This window comes from Eulemur rufifrons, chromosome 19 (genome assembly GCF_041146395.1).
Source record: "Eulemur rufifrons isolate Redbay chromosome 19, OSU_ERuf_1, whole genome shotgun sequence".
NCBI classification, from domain to species: Eukaryota; Metazoa; Chordata; class Mammalia; order Primates; family Lemuridae; genus Eulemur; species Eulemur rufifrons.
Window position 1 is genome coordinate 6,784,982 of NC_091001.1, and position 19,949 is coordinate 6,804,930.

The following is a 19,949-nucleotide window of genomic DNA, read 5'->3' on the forward strand; positions in this document are numbered from 1 at the left end:
TAATCCAGTAATCACACAGATGATAAGAGGGCAAAACAGGCTTACTGATGATATGAAAACAGTTTTAGTGGTCTGGATAGAAGATCATACCAGCTATAACATTCTTTTTAAGCCAAAGCCTAATCCAGAGCAAGGCTGTAACTCTCTTCAATTCTATGAAGACTGAGAGAGGTGAGGAAGCTGCAGAGGAAAAGTTTGAAGCTGGCAGAGGTTGGTTCTTGAGGCTTAAAGAAAGAGACCATCTCCATAACAAAAGGGAACAAGATGAAGCAGCAAGTGCTGATGGAGAAGCTGCAGCAAGTTATCCAGACAATCTAGCTGGATAATCCATGAAGGTGGCTACACTAAGCAACAGATTTTCCGTGCAGGTGAAACCGCCTTCTATTGGAAGAAGATCTCATCTAGAACTTAGCTAAAGAGAAGTCAATACCTGGCCTCAAATCTTCAAAGGACAGGCTGACTCGCTTCTTAGGAGTTAGTGAAGCTGGGGTTTTTAGGTTGAAGCCAATGCTCATTTACCATTCTGAAAATCCTAGGGCGATTAAGAATTATGCTAAATCTACTCTGCCTGTGCTATCTAAATGAACAACAAAGTTGGGGTGAAAGCACATCTGTTTACAGCATAGCTTATTGAATATTTTAAGCCCATTGTTGAGACCTACTGCTCAAACAAAAACAAAATATTCCTTTCAAAATATTAGTGCTCATTAATAATGCACCTGGTCACCCAAGATTTCTGATGGAGATGTACAAGGAGATTAATGTTGTTTTCCTGTCTACTAATGCAACATCCATTCTGCAGCCCATGGACCAAGGAGTAATTTCGACGTTCAAATCTTGCTATTTAAGAAATACATTTCGGCTGGGCGCGGTGGCTCACGCCTGTAATCCTAGCACTCTGGGAGGCCGAGGTGGGCGGATCGTTTGAGCTCAGGAGTTCGAGACCAGCCTGAGCAAGAGCGAGACCCCATCTCTACTAAAAATAGAAAGAAATTATATAGACAGCTAAAAATATATATAGAAAAAATTAGCCGGGCATGGTGGCACATGCCTGTAGTCCCAGCTACTTGGGAGGCTGAGATAGGAGGATCCCTTGAGCCCAGGAGTTTGAGGTTGCTGTGAGCTAGGCTGACGCCACGGCACTCACTCTAGCCTGGGCAACAGAGCGAGACTCTGTCTCAAAAAAAAAAAAAAAAAAAGAAATACATTTCATAAGGCCATAGCTGCCATAGATAGTGATTCCTCTGATGGATCTGATCAAAGTAACTTTTATATGCACTGGGAAGCCAAAAAATGCATGTGACTTGCTTTATTGCAGTATTTGTTTTATTGTAGTGGTCTGGAACCAAACCCACAATATCTCTGAGGTATGCCTGTATGCTTTTCCCTTAATGTTTATCTCTTCCCCTCTGGAATGTAAGCTCCATGAGGGCAGGGACTTTGATGTGTTCTCTGCTATGTCCTCTGCACCTGTATGGTTCAATAATTACTTATTGAATGAATGAACAGATGAATGAATGAAGAATGGACTTGATGACCTCTCAAATTTCTTCCTCAGCTCACCAACTGTAGTTTGGATACCCAGAACCAGGACCAGCACTTCATGTTCTGCTACTTTGAACAAAAGCTTCCTGGCTCCCTCCCTTGGGGCAAGTTCCAAGTACCGTGGCCAATCTCTCCCATCTTCGACGTCCTTCCCCACTTCAAGTGTCTACAAGGAGCTGTGCCAACCCTTCCTCCAGGATCAACTCTTTCTGGTGCCAACTATCTTCTCCCTCACTCTTGTGCTTTACCAGAGGATGAGAAAGCAGGCCAGGACCGCTGGGAGCCATGGGGGCTGGGTGGGGAGGAATATCTGGTGGCTGCAGCTCCACTGCAGAGCTTTGGACCCCTCCGGGGATGCACACAGGGCAGCTGCTGCCTGATCATAAAATTGTCCCCCCAGATGCTGCATAGACTTCGTCCCCACCGTATGACACATGGACGGCCAGTCCTGTGGATAAATGCCCCCCACAACCAATAAGGCTGTAGCACAGGGGTGCCGACTGCATTGAACTCACCTCATAAGTTATTTGTTTTTTATTTTGGAGGAAGAAGCAAGAAAATGGAATTTTTAGTCTGTCTCAAAACACCAGTTATCTTTTTTGGGGAGGGAGGGAGGCCAATGTCTAGAAAAGAGCGTGGATCAGGAGTCAGAGGTGAGGGTTTGAATGCCAGCGTGTGAGTCAGTGTGTGCCCCAGCCTTGGGCAAGTCACCAAACTTCTAGCGTCAGTTTCCCTCCTGTAAATAGGAATTACAGCTCTCACTGCTCACTGCTCAGGGATCTTGCAGGGTTCATGGAACAAAACAGGTGCACACTTTGTGAACTATCTAATACTATTCCTACGCAGAAACTGTTATGAACAGAACTACCATGGTGGCCTTTCTCAAATGCCTAATGAAATGAAAGTGCGATCTCTCTTCACCCAGCAATGGAAGTTCAACAGAGGTGAGGAAAGCAGCCTCTTTGCATTTCTATGGAAACCATCAGCATGCTACCTATTATCTGTAGAGAGAGAGTCACTTATGGGTGTGTTTTTATGGCATGAACAAACTGACTACCTTTAGTCATTTAAATTACCTTAATAAACAAAAAACTATGGATTCACACATTTGTGGTGACTAGTTAAAATTATAGCTCTAAAAATAATTTACTTTTAAAAAAGGATTACTTGTGTGTGTGTGTGTGTGTGTGTGTGTATACACATATGCTCATTTGGAATAAGTGTGTATCCAGAAATGCTTTAAAAATATACTCCACATAATTTTAACCTAAGCAAACTTCAAGGTTAATTAAGATTGATCTGTTAGAATACAATGTTACAAAAGAAAATGTCATTGTCCTTGTTGAAGAGTATCAGCAAAACAGTACCCTCGTGTTCATTTGTCATTTGCAAGCATGACATTACTGTATGGATAGAGAGAAGTGGTGAGAATTGTCTACTGTTTCTGGGCAAAAGAGTAAATAGGCATTGGTAAAATCTCAGATGAAAACCCTACAGCAAGTAGAATTAAATGATCTATATGTCTCTTCCCCACATTAAAAAGCCTTGAGAGTTATCCAAGAAAAAAATCTAAAATTGCCCTGGGTGGTTGATTCTGAGAATTAGTCAGGTAAACATGCCGTGCTGCATGACATTATAATGAAGTCTTCTTACTGCGCCCCAGAGTTCAGTTTCCAAAGGGTTCTCATCCAGTTTGGGACTGAGCCATGGCCTTGGCATCTTTATTCACGCACTTCATGACTCAGTAGTTCCTTCTGCAGGATGAGAATGGGGAGGAGGGTGGAATCCTGCCTACAATGTAGGCCTTGCTTACAGTATGCCTGGGGTAACAGATTTGGTGAAACTAATTCAGTTGAAACTAAATTGCTAAAATAAGGGCCTGAGTTTGTAAATTTCTGATGTCTGTGCCGTCCCTACTTACATATCATGGAACTCTAACACGGCACTCTCTGCTGAAACCGGCACCGTGTCTGCAAGGATTTCTAAGAAAGGAAGGGAGGGATGAATTTCTCCTGTTTTGCTGGTTAAGTTTGCTCTGATTGGGAGGGGACTCGTGTGTTTCTATCTGGTATTTCTACCTGTATCACTTGAGGTCACCACTCTGTCCTCTCAGGAGCTGAAAACACCACCCTTTAAGCCTGTACCTTCACTCCTGGTTGCTCAGATGTTTGGCGGCCTAGAGACTCCATTGCCTTTCATGCATGTTTTAATCATGCAACTTCTGAAGCCTGTGAAATGGAATATCCACATTATATAAATTGCAATAATCAGTTCTTGATAGATTTCTGCAAAATGTTTGTTAATAACTTCCTTCAGTGTCCTGAGACATTTTACAAAGAATCATTGTCAGTGTTTCAGAGTGAAAGAAAACTGAGATAGTTATCTATACTATTTCTCCATTCTAGTATCGCATGTGGTTGGATACCAACCAGATTTCTAACAGGGTTTAAAATGTCAGCCAGAATGTACGGAATACATAGCAGAGGCTCAGATTAAATTTCCTTTGGTTTTTATTTAGATAAGCAGGGTTTGGGGTTATCTTGTGGGGAGGTAGGGAGGGAGGAATCACTGGCTCTAATAATATAATTCATTGCCCTTAATAAATCTTTTCTTCCTTTTCCCTTTAATTTGTTCCTTTCTGTGCCTTTTATGATATCTGCCAGAGAGTTGGGCAATATTCAACTCTATTATAAAAAACATCTTTTTTGAAGTTCTTTTAGGAAAAATTACCGTGAAAAGAAATTAGCCATAGAATCACATACATTTATCCGTACCGTGAGAAAATACAAAGGAAGCAACTTGAGCAATTCCTTCGTACTCTCCCTAAATTGAACACGCGTGTGGAGTCCCCAGTAAAAATGAATTTGCTTGGCCGTCCCCCAAACAGCATTACTTTGTTTGAAATTCAAATAGACCAGGATGTTTTCTGTTTGGTGAAAACAATTTCTACCATTAAGTTGCAACAGAGCTACTAAATTCACGTCACCCCCAGACGCATCTGAGTATACCTAGAAACCCTGCATAGTCAGCCCAGCATGGCCAGAAGCCCGGGATTTGGGGACATGTCTTGGGTCCTTGTTTATGGCCAAAAAAGCTCCTCCAAGCTCTCTACACCTGTCTCCACTGAACTTGCTAAAGCAGAGCCGCACTGGTGAGGCTCTGTGACATTTTTTTAAAACAATGGCTGTTGGCAATGTCCAAGTTCCCTCTTCTTCTGCCACAGAGACTTTCTTAGTGTCCAGGAGCGGCCAGTGGTCACCAGCCCAGCTCTGCGCCCTCCGTACAGACTCCAGGATGGAAATCCTGCCAACAGGAAGGAGTTCATGTTTCCTCAGCTCAGGGTAAAGAATCGCCACGATCGTGTGCTTTGAACTCCTTTTATGTACATGGCTTAATTATAGGGATGGAATTTTAGATGTGGTTGAGGTGCTGTGACTTCACTGCCACACGTAACCATTACAGTTTATTATTTAGTTCAGGAGAATAAAGCGACTGTAGACACACAGAGCTGGGCGGCACTAAAGGGACGTCTCCCGCCTGAAACGTGCGTAGCTGTCTTTCAAAGACAGTGTTTGTCTATCTCTACCACACTCATAAAAACTATAAATGAACAAAAAACTGGACACATTTTTGAAAAAGAGAGCTTTTCCCCTGCACTCCCCATCCCTGCGGCCCTCCTTGGAGAAACGAGGAGCCAGGGACTAAATGTTCTCAGCATTCCTTCTTTTGCTGGAAGACTTTACCTAAAGATAATTTGCTCCAATCTCTTTATTCTAAAGATGAGGGAACAGAGGCCCAGAAAGTTTCAAGGAAGTACAGGTGCTTGGGGAAGAAGGGAGACTGGGCAAAGTTTTACACGCACCATTGTAAGCCATTCCACACTCGCCTTTGGAGTGTCGTCCTTGGGCTACAGTAATATTTGTCTTTTTTCTACTCTGTTTGCACAAAGTGCAGGTAGACGGCCTATACCTCCCCAGAGACTGTCGAATATTTCTGCACTTTGACAGAGGCTGTGGCCAGGAGAGAAGTAGTGTAGGGCAGTGGTTTTCAGGTACTTTCACAAGCATCCACAGTAAGAAATATATTTCATATAGTGACGCAGTTCCTAAATGACATGGCTATGGTAGTGTACCAATAAAGTCCACAGAGAAATGCTCACCCTTACTATTGCAATGAATTCTGTTCTGTTTCATTTCAGAAAACACAATTTGTAACCGATTGAATTGACCCCATGTGCCTTTTATGAACGGGACCCGATTCTGTGGCTTACTTCCTGGGCTGTACCTGGCTTGCCTTGTCATGCTCTTCCTGCCCCAGATACAGCCAAATTGTTTCTTAATGTGGGACCCAGCTACACCCTGTAAAACACTTCGCTGGGAGCATCCTTGGTTGGTATTGTGTGCTAGTGGAGGACTTTCCCATGGGAATGAACGTTAGTATTTTCCAGGACAGCAGGTGCTCCTTGAGGACCGAGCTTGTATGTCCTCTTTCAAGCTGCTGAATTATCTTTTGGGTCCCCTCCCCACTTCCCTGCCCAAATAGGATCAATCAGTAAATAGTTGCAGACCAGCCCGTTCTACTCCATGACCTTGGGCAAGTTGCTTAAACTCTTTGATCCTTGGTCCTCTGATTTATAAAATGAAAAAAAAAATTAGTTCCACCTCACAAGGCTGTTGTGAAAAAGAAATGACATGTTAAATGTAAAACGGCCTACTCAACTTTAAAGTAAATGTTAGGTTATAATTATAATTTTACCTATCACACTATAGACCATGACACAGTAGAATTAAATGTACAAACAACAAAGAGAACTGGAGCTCTGGGCCAGTTCCTGATGATTCAACCTTCTGGCATTTAATAAACTAACAAACACATTAACACATTCTAAAAGTTGATCATTAAGTCTATTAGCATCTGTATAAAGTTCTATGTTGCTACTTGACCAGCCACTTTAAAACGTATTGCCTTAAATCCAGAGAGACAGAAAGTAGAACAGTGGTTGGGGGGGGCTGGGAAGAGGGGGAATGTTGATGGGTACAGAGTGTCAGGGTGGGATGATGAAAAGTTCTGGAGCTGGACGGTGCTGACGGCTGCACAACACTGTGAATGTGCTTAATGCCACTGAACTGCGCACTTAAAAATGGTTAAAATGGTAAATGTTATGTTGTGTATATTTCACCACAATAGAAAAGAAACAGCGACCTAAAACCAGGGCCTTTTTAGAGTCAGAATTTTGACCAGGGCTTATCTCTGCCCCATGTGGTGGTGTCTCCCGGGACAGTTCAACTGGGACTGGAGTGTCCAAGATGGCCTCATTTGCCACACTGGTGCTGGCTCTGGACTGGGGCACCTCTGTTCTGCTCCATGTGGCCTCTCAGCCTCCAAGGTGTCTCTCTACACGTGGCCTCTCTCTACAGCTGGACAGCCTGGACTTCTTCCCAAGGCGGTTGGGTTCTCAGAGAGAAAGCAGAGCACCAGACCGCTTCCGGCCCGGGCCTGAAGTCCCAGAAAGTTGCTTGCGTCACATCTGGCTGGTGCAGGCAAGTCGTTACGCTGGCACAGACCCGTGGCGGGAGGGCTGCGGTTCCTTTAGGACCACTTTGTGTCAATCTACTACCGCCCATGGGCCAATTTCTTCGCGTTTCTCCATGTTCTGCCTTAGCTTGAATTCTGTTCTAGTGCTATCAATAGACTAACGTCATAGCATCATAGTTACACGGATGGACTTTGGTCCCAGGCTTCAAAACTTGGCTCTGCCATTTGTTGACTGTGAGATCTTTGGCAAGCTTTCACCATCTCTGTTTCAGTTTTCTTACATGTAAAATGGGGATGGCAAGAGCATTTATGTCATTGTGTTGGTGTGAATATCAAATGAGTGAATATGAACAAAAAAACTTAGTAACGGTGCCTGGCACAAAGTAAGAACTACATAAGCATTCACTGTTGTTGTTGTTATTGTTATAATAAACAAAAGAAGCGGTCTGGTGGAGAATATTTAGAACTGAATAAGACAGAAAGGCTGGAAACTTGCTTGGGTGCATAGGACCTCCCTGCCCCACGGAGTTCTCACTCACATCTAAATCCCTGGCTGACATTTAAGCTTCTGTCCTTTTGTTCTGCCCGCAGGAGACACGGAGAACAGCGAATCAACATCTCTCGGTAAAAATCTTCTGAACACCTGAAGACAGCTGTGAGAGCTTAAGGGTTTGCGGAGGCCAATCTGTGCACAGGTGATCGAGCTGATTTCAAACGCATGTAAATCTGTGCCTGGGCTAAACGGGCACCTTATGCTTCTCTTCACCCCATTAGGAAGCTGGAGCACCGGCTCTTGTTTTCCCTGAATGCATTTAGGGAGTGAGTCTCCTGTTGTTCAGAGCATAAAACTAGAATAGGGGGCTGAGAGACGCCATGTGTGTGGCACGCAGCTCGCTCAGGAAACAATCGTGAGCAGTTAATTAGCACCTATTGCTTATGACAGTGAGTTTTCTGAACTCATCAGGGGCCCTATTGCCTAATCCAGTGGGCATGTTTCAATCCTCAGCTTCCTGGACAGCCCTGTAGCCTTTGCCATCCTCTCTTATTAATATACTGGAGTGAAGCAGGACCTTGTGGTGCATTCGAGCGTTGGACTCGGAACGCCTGGATCCAAGTCCTGCTCTGCCCTCACCAGCTACATGGCCTTGAGCAGGTTGCTTAACTTCTTGGTTTCTTCATCTTTATCCTCATCTGTGAAATGAGATTTATAAGAGTACATTGTTATAGGGATGTTTGAAATTTTTTAAAAAGCTTTTTTGTTGTTTGTTTTGTAAATATCTTAGCATAGAGGGGAGATATAGTAAAAATTTAAAAAATTATTTCTTTTGAGACAGGCTCTTGCTCTGTCTGTCATCCAGTGAGTGCCGTGGTGTCATCATAGCTCACTGCAACCTCAAACTCCTAGGTTCAAGCAATCCTCCTGCCTCAGCCCCCCGAATAGCTGGAACTACAGGCACATACTACCACACCCGGCTAAATTTTTTCTGTTTTTAGTAGAGAAGGGGTCTTGCTCTTGCTCAGGTTGGTCTTGAACTTCTGAGCTCAAGCAATCCTCCTACCTTGGCCTCCCGGTTTGCCACTGCACTCAGCCCAAAATACTTTTTAAAAACTTTTCTCCATTGACTTCTGAAACAGTTGGCACTTCTCTTGCCTATTGGAGCACTCCTTCTATTCCTCTTTTGCCAATCTTCTTTCACTCATCCATGAAAAGCTGGTGATTCCCCCAGGAGTCTATCTTTGATCCTCCACTCTTCTCATTTTCTGTAACTTTCCTATGTGATTTGTGTACTTGGTTTTAATTAACATCTACACACTTATGCCTTCCAAATCTTTATCACTAGGCTTTTTTCTTTGTAGATTCATTTATATGGGTGGTCTAAGGTTCCTTAAATTCAAAAGGACTTCCACTCCAGCTATGATGGCATAATAATTAGTACTAGACTAGTCATCCCACCATTTAAAAAAAAAAAATCACTAAACTGGACAAAATACATTGAGTCAATTGTTTCTGGAATTGGCCAAGAGACACTACAAGTCTGTGGTCCCTAAAGGAAGAGACACTCTTCTTTTGTGAGCCCCCAGATCACTCTGGCTCTTTATCTATGGGCAATTTCCTGACCAAAAAGCAATGAGCTCAAATCCAAGCAGAAAAAGTAGATCTGCTGAGCTAAAGAGGCAGAGCTCAGAGTCTGGGGCAGCTGAGCAGCCAGAATCTGCAGGGTAGGACCCAGGAGAAAGCCGCTTTGCAGAGGAAGGGCTCCAAAAATCCTCATGGGGGTCTCCTATGAGCACTTAGCTAAGAGCTGGGTTGCACATGGATGAGGTGAGATTATCCAAGGATTACCAGATACCAGCTTCAGCGGGGTTGAAAGCTGAGCCAGAGACATTAGAGTTCAAGCAGCAATGGGGAACACTGGTGTCATGGCTTAGCCTGAGTGGAAACATTAACACTTTCCTGATAACATTCCAGTCATCCAGTTGGGACACCAGAAAGATCACGTCTTAAAAGTAAGGACCATGTTCTAGAGCAGTATTTCTCGAATTGTTTCCCCAGATCAGCAGTATCAACATCACCTGAAAATTTGTTAGACACACTATTGGAAATGCAAGTTCAAGGGCCCTACTTCAGACGTAATGAATCAGAAACTTTGGGGAAGAAGCCCTGAAATTTGTTTTTTAATAAACTCTTCAGATGATTCTGGTACAAACTAAAGTTTAACCACTGCTCTGGAGAAAGGCCTACTCTAGACTTGCCCTAAGAAAGCCTAAAGCCGAGCTTTGACAAAAGCCACAGGGGAAACAGAATTTGAAGGTTAAACATACTCAGTTAGAAGGACTTGGGAAAATACCTTGAATTTTCCAAAGATTTACCCTACAGGCCGGGCGCGGTGGCTCACGTCTGTAATCCTAGCACTCTGGGAGGCTGAGGCGGGCGGATCGCTGGAGCTCAGGAGTTCGAGACCAGCCTGAGCAAGAACAAGACCCCGTCTCTACTAAAAATAGAAAGAAATTATCTGGACAACTAAAAATATATATAGAAAAAAAAAATTAGCTGGGCATGGTGGTGCATGCCCGTAGTCCCAGCTACTCGGGAGGCTGAGGCAGGAGGATCACTTAAGCCCAGGAGTCTGAGGTTGCTGTGAGCTAGGCTGACGCCACGGCACTCACTCTAGCCCGGGCAACAGAGTGAGACTCTGTCTCAAAAAAAAAAAAAAAAAAAAAAAACACCAAAGATTTACCCTACAAAGTAAAAAAAATAAATAAATAAACTACACAAATTCAAAGTGACGGGCAATAATTGACCTGCCTACTAGAACAAAAATAAAAACTCTTCAGAGGAAGATAACAGAATCCAAAATCCAGAATTTCTGTAATGTATTACCTATAGTGTCTAATATTACAGCAAAAAGTTACTAGACAGGCCAAAAAAAAAAAAAAAAAAACCATAGAAAACCAAAAGTAGTCAATAGAAATTGATCCTAAGATTGCTCAGATGCTAGACTTAATAGACAAAGATATTAAAGCAGCTATTACAAAGAGAGTCAAAGACTTAAAGGACAATATGTAATATGTTTACAATAAAGGAAGGTATGATCTTAATGAGTAAATAGATAGTGATCCTCAGCAGAGAAATAGAAATTATATAAAAGAAGCAAATGCAAACTCTAGAATTAAAAAGCAAAATACAATGACAAAGTTCACTGGAGAGGCTTAACAGCAGATAGAAGATGGCAAAAGTATGAGTCAGTGAATCCAGAGATCACCAATACGATTGTCCCATTTGAAGAACAGAGAAAAAAGATTGAAGAAAAATGAATAGAGCCTCAGAGACATGTAGGACAATATCAGACATAGGTGACTGAAGTCCCAAAAGAAGACAGTGAGAATGGAGCAGAAAAATAATGAAGTCATGGCCAAAAATTTGCCAAAGTTGATAAAAATAACTTAAGTTGTTGACAAATCCAAGAAGCTCAGTGAACCCCAAGCAACATAAATACAAAGAAAACCCATACCTTGGCCCATCCTCATTAGATTGCCAAAAAATTTTTTAATTTAATTTTTAAAAACTAAAGAGGAAATTTTGAAAACAGAGAAAAATGATACATCACATACAGGGCAACAACATGGCCGACCTCTAGTCAGAAACAAGGGAGAACAGAAGAAAATGGAATGACAGCTTCAGAGTGCTCAGAGTTTTTTTTTTTTTTTTCTTTTTGAGACAGAGTCTCACTCTGTTGCCCAGGCTAGAGTGAGTGCCGTGGCGTCAGTCTAGCTCACAGCAACCTCAAACTCCTGAGCTCAAGCGATCCTCCTGTCTCAGCCTCCCGAGTAGCTGGGACTACAGGCATGTGCCACCATGCCCGGCTAATTTTTTTCTATATATATTTTAGTTGGCCAGATAATTTCTTTCTATTTTTAGTGGAGACGGAGTCTTGCTGTTGCTCAGGCTGGTCTCGAACTCCTGACCTTGAGCGATCCAACCGCCTCGGCTTCCTAGAGTGCTAGGATTACAGGCGTGAGCCACGCGCCTGGCCCTGCTCAGAGTTTTAAAGCCAAATTACCTTCTCACTCCCCAATTGGCTCTGCATTCCCTATTCTCCATTTGAATTACAGGTCACTAGCCATTTGATTTTCCAAGTCAGAAAACCGGAAATTTTCCTGGATTCCCACTTGTCCTCTATTCTTATATAATAATCCAATAGATCCCTTTAATTCTACTTTGTAAAAGTCACTAAACTAGTCCCACGTGTTTATCTCCATTTCCTCTATGTTAAGTCAGACTTTTACTAGCCAGGCTAGGAAAGCTTAGCTTCAAGAATCAGACTGCGTGGGTTTGAATTTTGGCTGTACCACTTACTAGATGCAACTCTGGATGCATTCTGTGACTTCTCTAAGCCTTAGTTTCCCAATCTGAAGAATAAGAATAATAATCATAATAAACTTATCTATGGTTTATTTTGTGGAAATTTTATTTTATTTTATTGGTGTAGAACATTTATGTATTTCTTTTTCCATGAAACATTCCAAGTTTAGGTCAGTGGGAAATAATTTTCATCAAAGAATTGTACACTTTCTTCCCACATATCCTGCTTGGTACTAGAAAATGACTTTGTGATACATGCCACTCTTACAAGTAAAATATTACAAAATATTTCTAGGAAAATATTAAAAATAACTCAAACACAAAAGGCAAGGTAAAATGACCTGGTTTTTCAGAAATCTCAACTCCAGTGCCCACAGAATGCTAGAAGAGAGTCAAAACAAGTAAGCAACTAAGATGCCCCTCAGTGGCAAAATATTGTGCCCGCTTCATCTTTGGCATAAGCCAATTACTGGCATGAGCCAATTATGTACTTAATGCCTATTTACTGAAAGAATGAATAAATTAATATTATAGAAATTCTGTTTCTAATATGATTCATTAATTAGGACATGCCAGTCTGGTCAAAGTTTCCCATTTTTCTTCTTAAACACAACAGAACCTAAAAATAGAAAAGATTTTCAAAATAGAAGCAGTATGCACTAAGGTAATTTGTAGTTCAATATTTTTGATTCTGAAAATTCCAGTACTAACCCCGAAATTCAGTAATACAGTTGTGACATAAGGGTGGCAGAACGTACTAAGTAGGCATAATAATTATTACATAAAATGCTTATTTTTTGACATTTTGACTACCTGAGATACTTACGCAACAATATTTTTGATGCAACAAAAAGACAAAAACACCATGAATAGGAACATTCCTCAGGAATATATGTCTAATTAGTACCCTTTTTACAATCTGTGGCTTTAATAGCCTTGAACATCTTAAACTATGATCACATTTCTGGAAGGATTGCTACTCTTTCCATGGCAGAATTGTACTGTTCCTTTTTTTTTTTTTTTTTTTTGTTGAGACAGAGTCTCACTTTGTTGCCCAGGCTAGAGTGAGTGCCGTGGCGTCAGCTTAGCTCACAGCAACCTCAGACTCCTCGGCTTAAGCGATCCTACTGCCTCAGCCTCCCGAGTAGCTGGGACTACAGGCATGCGCCACTATGCCCGGCTAATTTTTTCTATATAGATTTTTAGTTGTCCATATAATGTCTTTCTATTTTTAGTAGAGACGGGGTCTCGCTCAGGCTGGTCTCGAACTCCTGACCTTGAGCAATCCACCCGCCTCGGCCTCCCAGAGTGCTAGGATTACAGGCGTGAGCCACCGCGCCCGGCCTGTACTGTTCCTTTAATCTGCAGCTTTCTAGACAGCTCTTTAACTTTTCTTTTGCTAAGAATGATGCCTTTTTCGGTTGAGTTCTCAGAGCCTTTTACCTCCACTTCCATCATCAGATCCATAATCATTATAAAGGGTATCACCTGAGATTTCTTCCAACAAAACCTTCCCTTTGTCAGTCAAAAATTTCATTGCTGTGGACCATAATGACTTCTAGAACCTTTAGATTGCCTACTGCTACCAAACTAGCATAATTCTACAAGGCTGAGAGAATCCGATAGCAAAATTTCTAAGTAAGAGAACTCCAAAATCCTAATAAATACATTCACAAAGATTTATAAGGATCAGCTGAGGCAAGGGTTGAGGGTAAGAAGGCATGCAATAATTATTATAATAAGAAAAGAAATCTCAAAACCTGGGTATGAATCAACCCACATATACCATATGTCGTAGATAGAGGCCAGGGGCCCAGAGTGACTAGGAGAATGTACCCACGTAGGAAACTGTGCAGGTTAAGGCTTCAGAAAAAAGTAAATGGACTGGGTGAGGTGGCTCAGGCCTGTAATCCTAGCACTTTGGGAGGTTGAGGTGGGAGTATCGCTTGGGGACAGGAGTTCCAGACCAGCCACCAGCCTGACCAAGAGCAAGATGACTCTACAAAAAAAAAAAGAAAGAAAGAAAGAAAGAAAGAAAGAAAGAAAACAAAAGAAGAGGAAAAAAACAAAAATTAGCCAGGTGTGGCAAGTGCCTGTAGTCCCAGCTACTCCGAAGGCAGAGGAGGGAAGATCGCTTGAGCCCAAGAATTTGAGGTATGATGATGCTACTGCACTCTAGCCCAGGCGACAGAGCGAGACTCTGTGTCAAAAAAAAAAGAAAAGAAAAGAAAAAGAAAAAAAAGAAAATGAAAATGATGGCTAATCAAGAAGTATAGCTCCCAGTTAAGGAAGGGCATGACTCAGCACTCAAAAACCTCTCAGAAAACACTGGCACCACCCACGTGGGCCAGTCCTCAGACCTGGGAGTAGTTAGGTGGTGACTGCAGTTAGCAGAGGGGAGGAAAGGGAAAGGCAGAAATTCAGTTCTGGAAGGCAAAGACACCTCCAAAACTGCTTATTTCTTCCTACACAACAAGGAGAGAGGGTTTTTTTTTTTTTTTTTTTTTTTACCCTCCCAAGACAAAAATGGTTTCAGCAAATAGTGATTTTAAAAAGAAAACTTAGGGCTGGGTGCAGTGGTTCACGCCTGTCATCCTAGCACTCTGGGAGGCCGAGGCAGAAGGATCACTTGAGCTCAGGAGTTTGAGACCAGCCTGAGCAAGGACGAGACCCCGTCTCTACTAAAAATAGAAAAATTAGCTGGCTGTGGTGGTGCACACCTGTAGTCCCAGCTCCTCGGGAGGCTGAGGCAGGAGGATCGCTTGAGCCCAGGAGTTGGAGGTTGCTGTGAGCTAGGCTGACGCCACGGCACTCTAGCCCGGGCAACAGAGTGAGACTCTGTCTCAAAAAAAATAAAATGAAAAGAAAACTTAAAATTCCACTTAAGAAAGAGTTAGAGGAACAGCACAGCCATGTTGACATTGGTTGGAAAAACTGATATGATACGGTAATTGCACCTACATTTTAGGTTTCAATAGCCTGTGGAATTATCCTGAGATTGGTGGAGGTTTAGCATATTGTGTCTGTGAAAATGCACGGCCCTAGTTGAAAATCGGCTTGGAGCACAGGCTGTTTTTGAATTGTGGCAGCTTGTGTCCAAGTGGCCACCTCTTTCAAGTGCCTTTGACTGCCACAAGAGTGGAGAGAACGTGGCAATTGAAAATTTAATGATCATAAAACATCATAAAACAGAGATTTCTGTTTTTTCTTTTGTAAAGGAACTAAATGAATAGATAGGAGGGAAAGAGAAAAGAAATGCAGTTTCTAGGGTCAGTTCTTAGATTAAATCTGAAACAGTGAACATAGGGATTTTTTATTGTTCACAAGGAAATATACTTTAGATAGAGGCCACATCAGATCATGTAACAAAATTAAATCTTATTGGCAAGGTATTCCCAACATTGATCAATCCAGATTGACACTGTGGTTGTTGGTCTTCTATTTTCTAAACTTGTTTCAGGTAATAGACCAGGGGACCTGATCAGTCTTTGTTATTTTCAGATGAAAATGAATGAAAAAGAACAGAATTGTTCTGTGGAATTATATGTTGGTATTAACTCGGGGTTTCAGAGACTGGAACGTCTCTCTTCTTCGCTTTGGGCGCTGCTCCACCTGCTGGTTCTGCGGCAGCTTGAAACGTCAGTCAGATACCACGCTGGTCCATCTGCCCGCCTGAACCTTGCGTTTTCAAGTGAAAACCTAAGTAACTTCTTCCAAATTTTAGAAAAGGGTGATGAAAGTCCATCTTCGTTTTAATAATTACCTGAAAACAGCAGTTTTTCCCAAAGGCAAAGTATGCTTCAATTGTTTCAGAGAAAGTCTGGAACACCAAAAGCTAGAACCATTGGATTAGCTTGGGAATCTGGAATTCTCTGTGAGAGAGCTAAGCCTCGTTGCATTTTTTCTTTTTTCTTTAATTTTTTAATAAAAAAGACAAGAAGTATAAGAAAATCCATCTTCAAAATATACTTGAAAAACATTGTGCCTTAAGAGCACGCCAACATAAGGACTCAGCAAATCTGTGAGACTGAATTAACAGCTCTATGGGACGGTTTCCATGGCTGGTTAGTAATGCTCCTGAACTCAGAGGGTATTTGTTTCTCTGACTCATCTGGGTCGAGCAGAGGGCAATGTATGGGGTAGGGGTGGAGGCGCGTAGCTGTTAATGCCATATTCTAAAATTATTATTTTGGGCCGGGCGCGGTGGCTCACGCCTGTAATCCTAGCACTCTGGGAGGCCGAGGTGGGCGGATCGTTCGAGCTCAGGAGTTCGAGACCAGCCTGAGCAAGAGCGAGACCCCATCTCTACTAAAAAATAGAAAGAAATTATATGGACAGCTAAAAATATATATAGAAAAAATTAGCCGGGCATGGTGGCACATGCCTGTAGTCCCAGCTACTCGGGAGGCTGAGGCAGGAGGATCGCTTGAGCTCAGGAGTCTGAGGTTGCTGTGAGCCAAGCTGACGCCACGGCACTCACTCTAGCCTGGGCAACAAAGTGAGACTCTGTCTCAAAAAAAAAAAAATAAATAAAAAAAAAAAAAAAAAAAAATTATTATTTTGGTTGCATGGACATGCCTAAATAAAAGAGAAAAAATAAAAGATTACTGTTGATTTTATATACTTTTAATCATAATGCAGAGTTCATCTTAAAATTTCAAAGAATTTTAAAGCAGGGTGTGAAACTTTTATATTGATTAAACACATGCATTGGTTAAAATGGATCACATACTGCATGAGGACCGTTGGAGTCCCTCATTTAAACTACTTTTAACAAAATTAGATTTCAGGTGCACATCAGGAAAGTGGACATATTTGTCTGGTCATTGTTAGTCTAGAATTTCTGGCCGGCCGAGGTGGCTCAAGCCTGTCATCCTAGCACTCTGACAGGCTGAAGTGGGAGGATCACTTGAGCTCTGGAGTTCAAAACCAGCCTGAGGCCGGGCGCGGTGGCTCACGCCTGTAATCCTAGCACTCTGGGAGGCCGAGGTGGGCGGATCGTTTGAGCTCAGGAGTTCGAGACCAGCCTGAGCAAGAGCGAGACTCCATCTCTACTAAAAATAGAAAGAAATTATATGGACAGCTAAAAATATATATAGAAAAAATTAGCCGGGCATGGTGGTGCATGCCTGTAGTCCCAGCTACCCGGGAGGCTGAGGCAGGAGGATCCCTTAAGCTCAGGAGTTTGAGGTTGCTGTGAGCTAGGCTGACACCACGGCACTCACTCTAGCCCGGGCAACAGAGTGAGACTCTGTCTCAAAAAAAAAAAACAAAAAAAAACCAGCCTGAGCAAAAGTGAGACCTCTTCTCCACTAAAAATATAAAACTTAGCTGGGCATGGTGGCGCATGCCTGTAGTCCCAGATACTCAGGAGGCTGAGGCAAGAGGATCGCTTGAGCCCAGGAATTTGAGGCTGCAGTGAGCTATGATGATGCACTCTACCCAGGGTGAAAGAATGAGACTCTGTCTCAAAAAAGAAAAAAAAAGAAAGAAAGAAAAGGAAAGAAAAAAATACAATCTCTATACAGGAGGAGCTTACTGGGAACAATTTGACTGAAAGGAAAGGGTTGGAGATTCAACTTGAACCGACATGTTTATAGCAAGCCCCAATGTCTCCCCTCAGTACTGTACGTGAGTGAATACTATAGGTGTTTCACCATAACTCCCAGACTGCAGCTCACTGGTCCAGACTCCCTCTATGTGACGGTCCACTCATGCTCCACCTGCTGAGAGTGTACGCTGCTTGTGACCCAACCCTGCTCCCTTCTATTGGAAACTGCCCTCAATTGATCCCAGGAGTCAACTCACGCAGAAGATTACATCTTCCCATGAGGTGAAGGCATGCTCAAAAACTCACTCAAACTCTATACTTTTTCCATACTAGTTGGCTAGGGCTGCTATAACGATATACTGTACGTAGTCTGGGTGGCTTAAACAATAGAAATTTATTTTCTCACAGTTCTGGAGGCTGGAAGTGTAAGATCAAGGTGTCATTGGGTTTGGTTTCTCCTGAGGCCTCTCTGCTTGGCTTGCAGGTGGAGCTTTCTTACTGTGTCCTCACATGGCTTTTTCTCTGTGCCTGTGCATCCCTGGCGTCTCTTCATCTTCTTACAAGAACACCAATCATATTGGATGAAGGCCCCACCCTTATGACCTCATTTAACCTTAATTACCTCTGTGAAGGCCCTGTCTTCAAATACAGTCACATTGATTGGGGCTTGGAGTGTCAACATATGAATTTGTCAGGGGGCACGATTCAGTCCATAACACACACTGTACCTGTTTTTGTCCTCTGTAGGACTTAAAAACTGCCATTAGCCAAAAGTACAAGAATCTCACCAGGCTGGGTACCTTGTAAAGTAGGTAGGGTTATATAATTTGGGTAACTCAGAGTTGCCTCAGCTTGGACACCAAATAAGCACTGATCCCAGAAACTTCACACTTCCCAGGAATAGCTGCTGGCAGATTTAAGTATTGCTAATCAAGTAGCTACTCATTTTGAAGTCTAACCAACAGGGAATTCCATGATTCAGCATGTCAAGGCTACTGTATAAAATTTTTTACATCTGTGGCATCATCCCTATAGAGTATGTTCAAGATCAAATAAAAACAGTTCATTCACCTGTTTTTCTGTCATCCACATTAGAACAAAGCAAGCAGATTCTGCATGCATGGCTGGCTTCAAACTAATTCTCCCTCTAAATGACATGATGTTAGTCCTCATGAGTTAGATGCCACCGTTGCGAGGGAAAAAGGGAGAGAGGTAGGAAGAGTTATATGCCATTTAATGAAGACTGGAATCTGAACAAAATCTTTTCTGAAAAAGAAAAGAAAGAAAAAACATTCAGACTTAGGGTTTTATCAAATTTCCAACCAAATTAGTTAAAGATTCAAAACAAATACAGTGTATGAACTCTCAGCTCGAAGGCAAATTTTTCAAAAACTGATAAGCCCTTGCCAACAAGGCCGAGGAACAAAAAACCTCTAACCTACAGCTATGTATAATTCCAATGTGTCAGATCTATAATTCAAACCTTACTACTTTTTAAAAAGTGCATTTTTATCTGGGCTTGCAGTTGCTGTGCTCTCTACTTATGTGCCAAAACAGACAGAATTGTTCCTATTCTGATTTATAAAATCACTTTTATAACATTGAATGCTGTGTGAAGTATAATATTACCAGGAATGAGTAGTAGCAAGCATCAGTCCAGGGAAGGAAACCTCTTTTTCCCTCACTAAGGGTGCTGGTGGCCTCTGGCTCCTCCCAGCCAAGGCTACATGCTGCTTCTCAGCAAGCGACAGTCAGAGCTAGAGGTGCCGTGTTGTTGAGCACAGGTAGATGGGTATTCACTGACTCCAGCATTTTCGTGGTTGATTCTGCACTGTTAACTGGCAATGCTCAGGCAATGTGGTGTTTTGGCCGCTCTGGCTTTTGAACCTGTTGTACCTGTTGAGAGCCATCTTCGGAATCAAGGGAACAAAACTCCTTGATCAAAAATAGCAAGCACCATTTCCATGTCCCAGTGCCATGTGAACCTTAGGGGAATTGACATTAAACATCCAGAGCAGAAGGTATACTGTTTGCATGTGGTAGATCTTTCTAGTCTTTGCTAAATCTCATCCTCATGAAGCCTCTGCAGTCTTGCATTGACAGTGAGCCTGTTACCACAGAGAATGGGGCAGAAGCCAGATTTTGTTAGCTTTTGCTTTACAGAATGCTGCTTTCCAGAGGACTATTTGTACTGTTGTGATTATGAATAAGAACAGCCCTAATATTTCTGCTAGTAGATTTCCTAGTAAATGCATCCCCCCAGAGGGTCAAAGGCAAGCTTAAAGTCTATGGCAAAGATAAGAACTTTGGGCAACATAGTGAAGGGGTGAGAAAACAGGCACTCATATATTGTTGGAGGGAGTTAAATTGATACAACCTCCATGGAAGGCAATTTGGCAATAAGTGTCAACACCGTACATACAATTTGACCCAGCAATTCCACTTCTAGAAATT

At 42.3% G+C, this 19,949-nt stretch overlaps 1 protein-coding gene across 1 annotated transcript in view; it reads left to right on the forward strand.

Moving 5' to 3' along the window:
* Positions 1 to 4,916, forward strand: part of LOC138400080 (centromere-associated protein E-like) — an 86,187-nt gene extending 81,271 nt beyond the window's left edge. Inside the window, 1 exon segment of the mRNA XM_069494884.1 lies at positions 4,769 to 4,916. Within this exon segment, the coding sequence (XP_069350985.1) occupies positions 4,769 to 4,916 (148 nt within the window).
* The last annotated feature ends 15,033 nt before the right edge of the window (positions 4,917 to 19,949 follow it).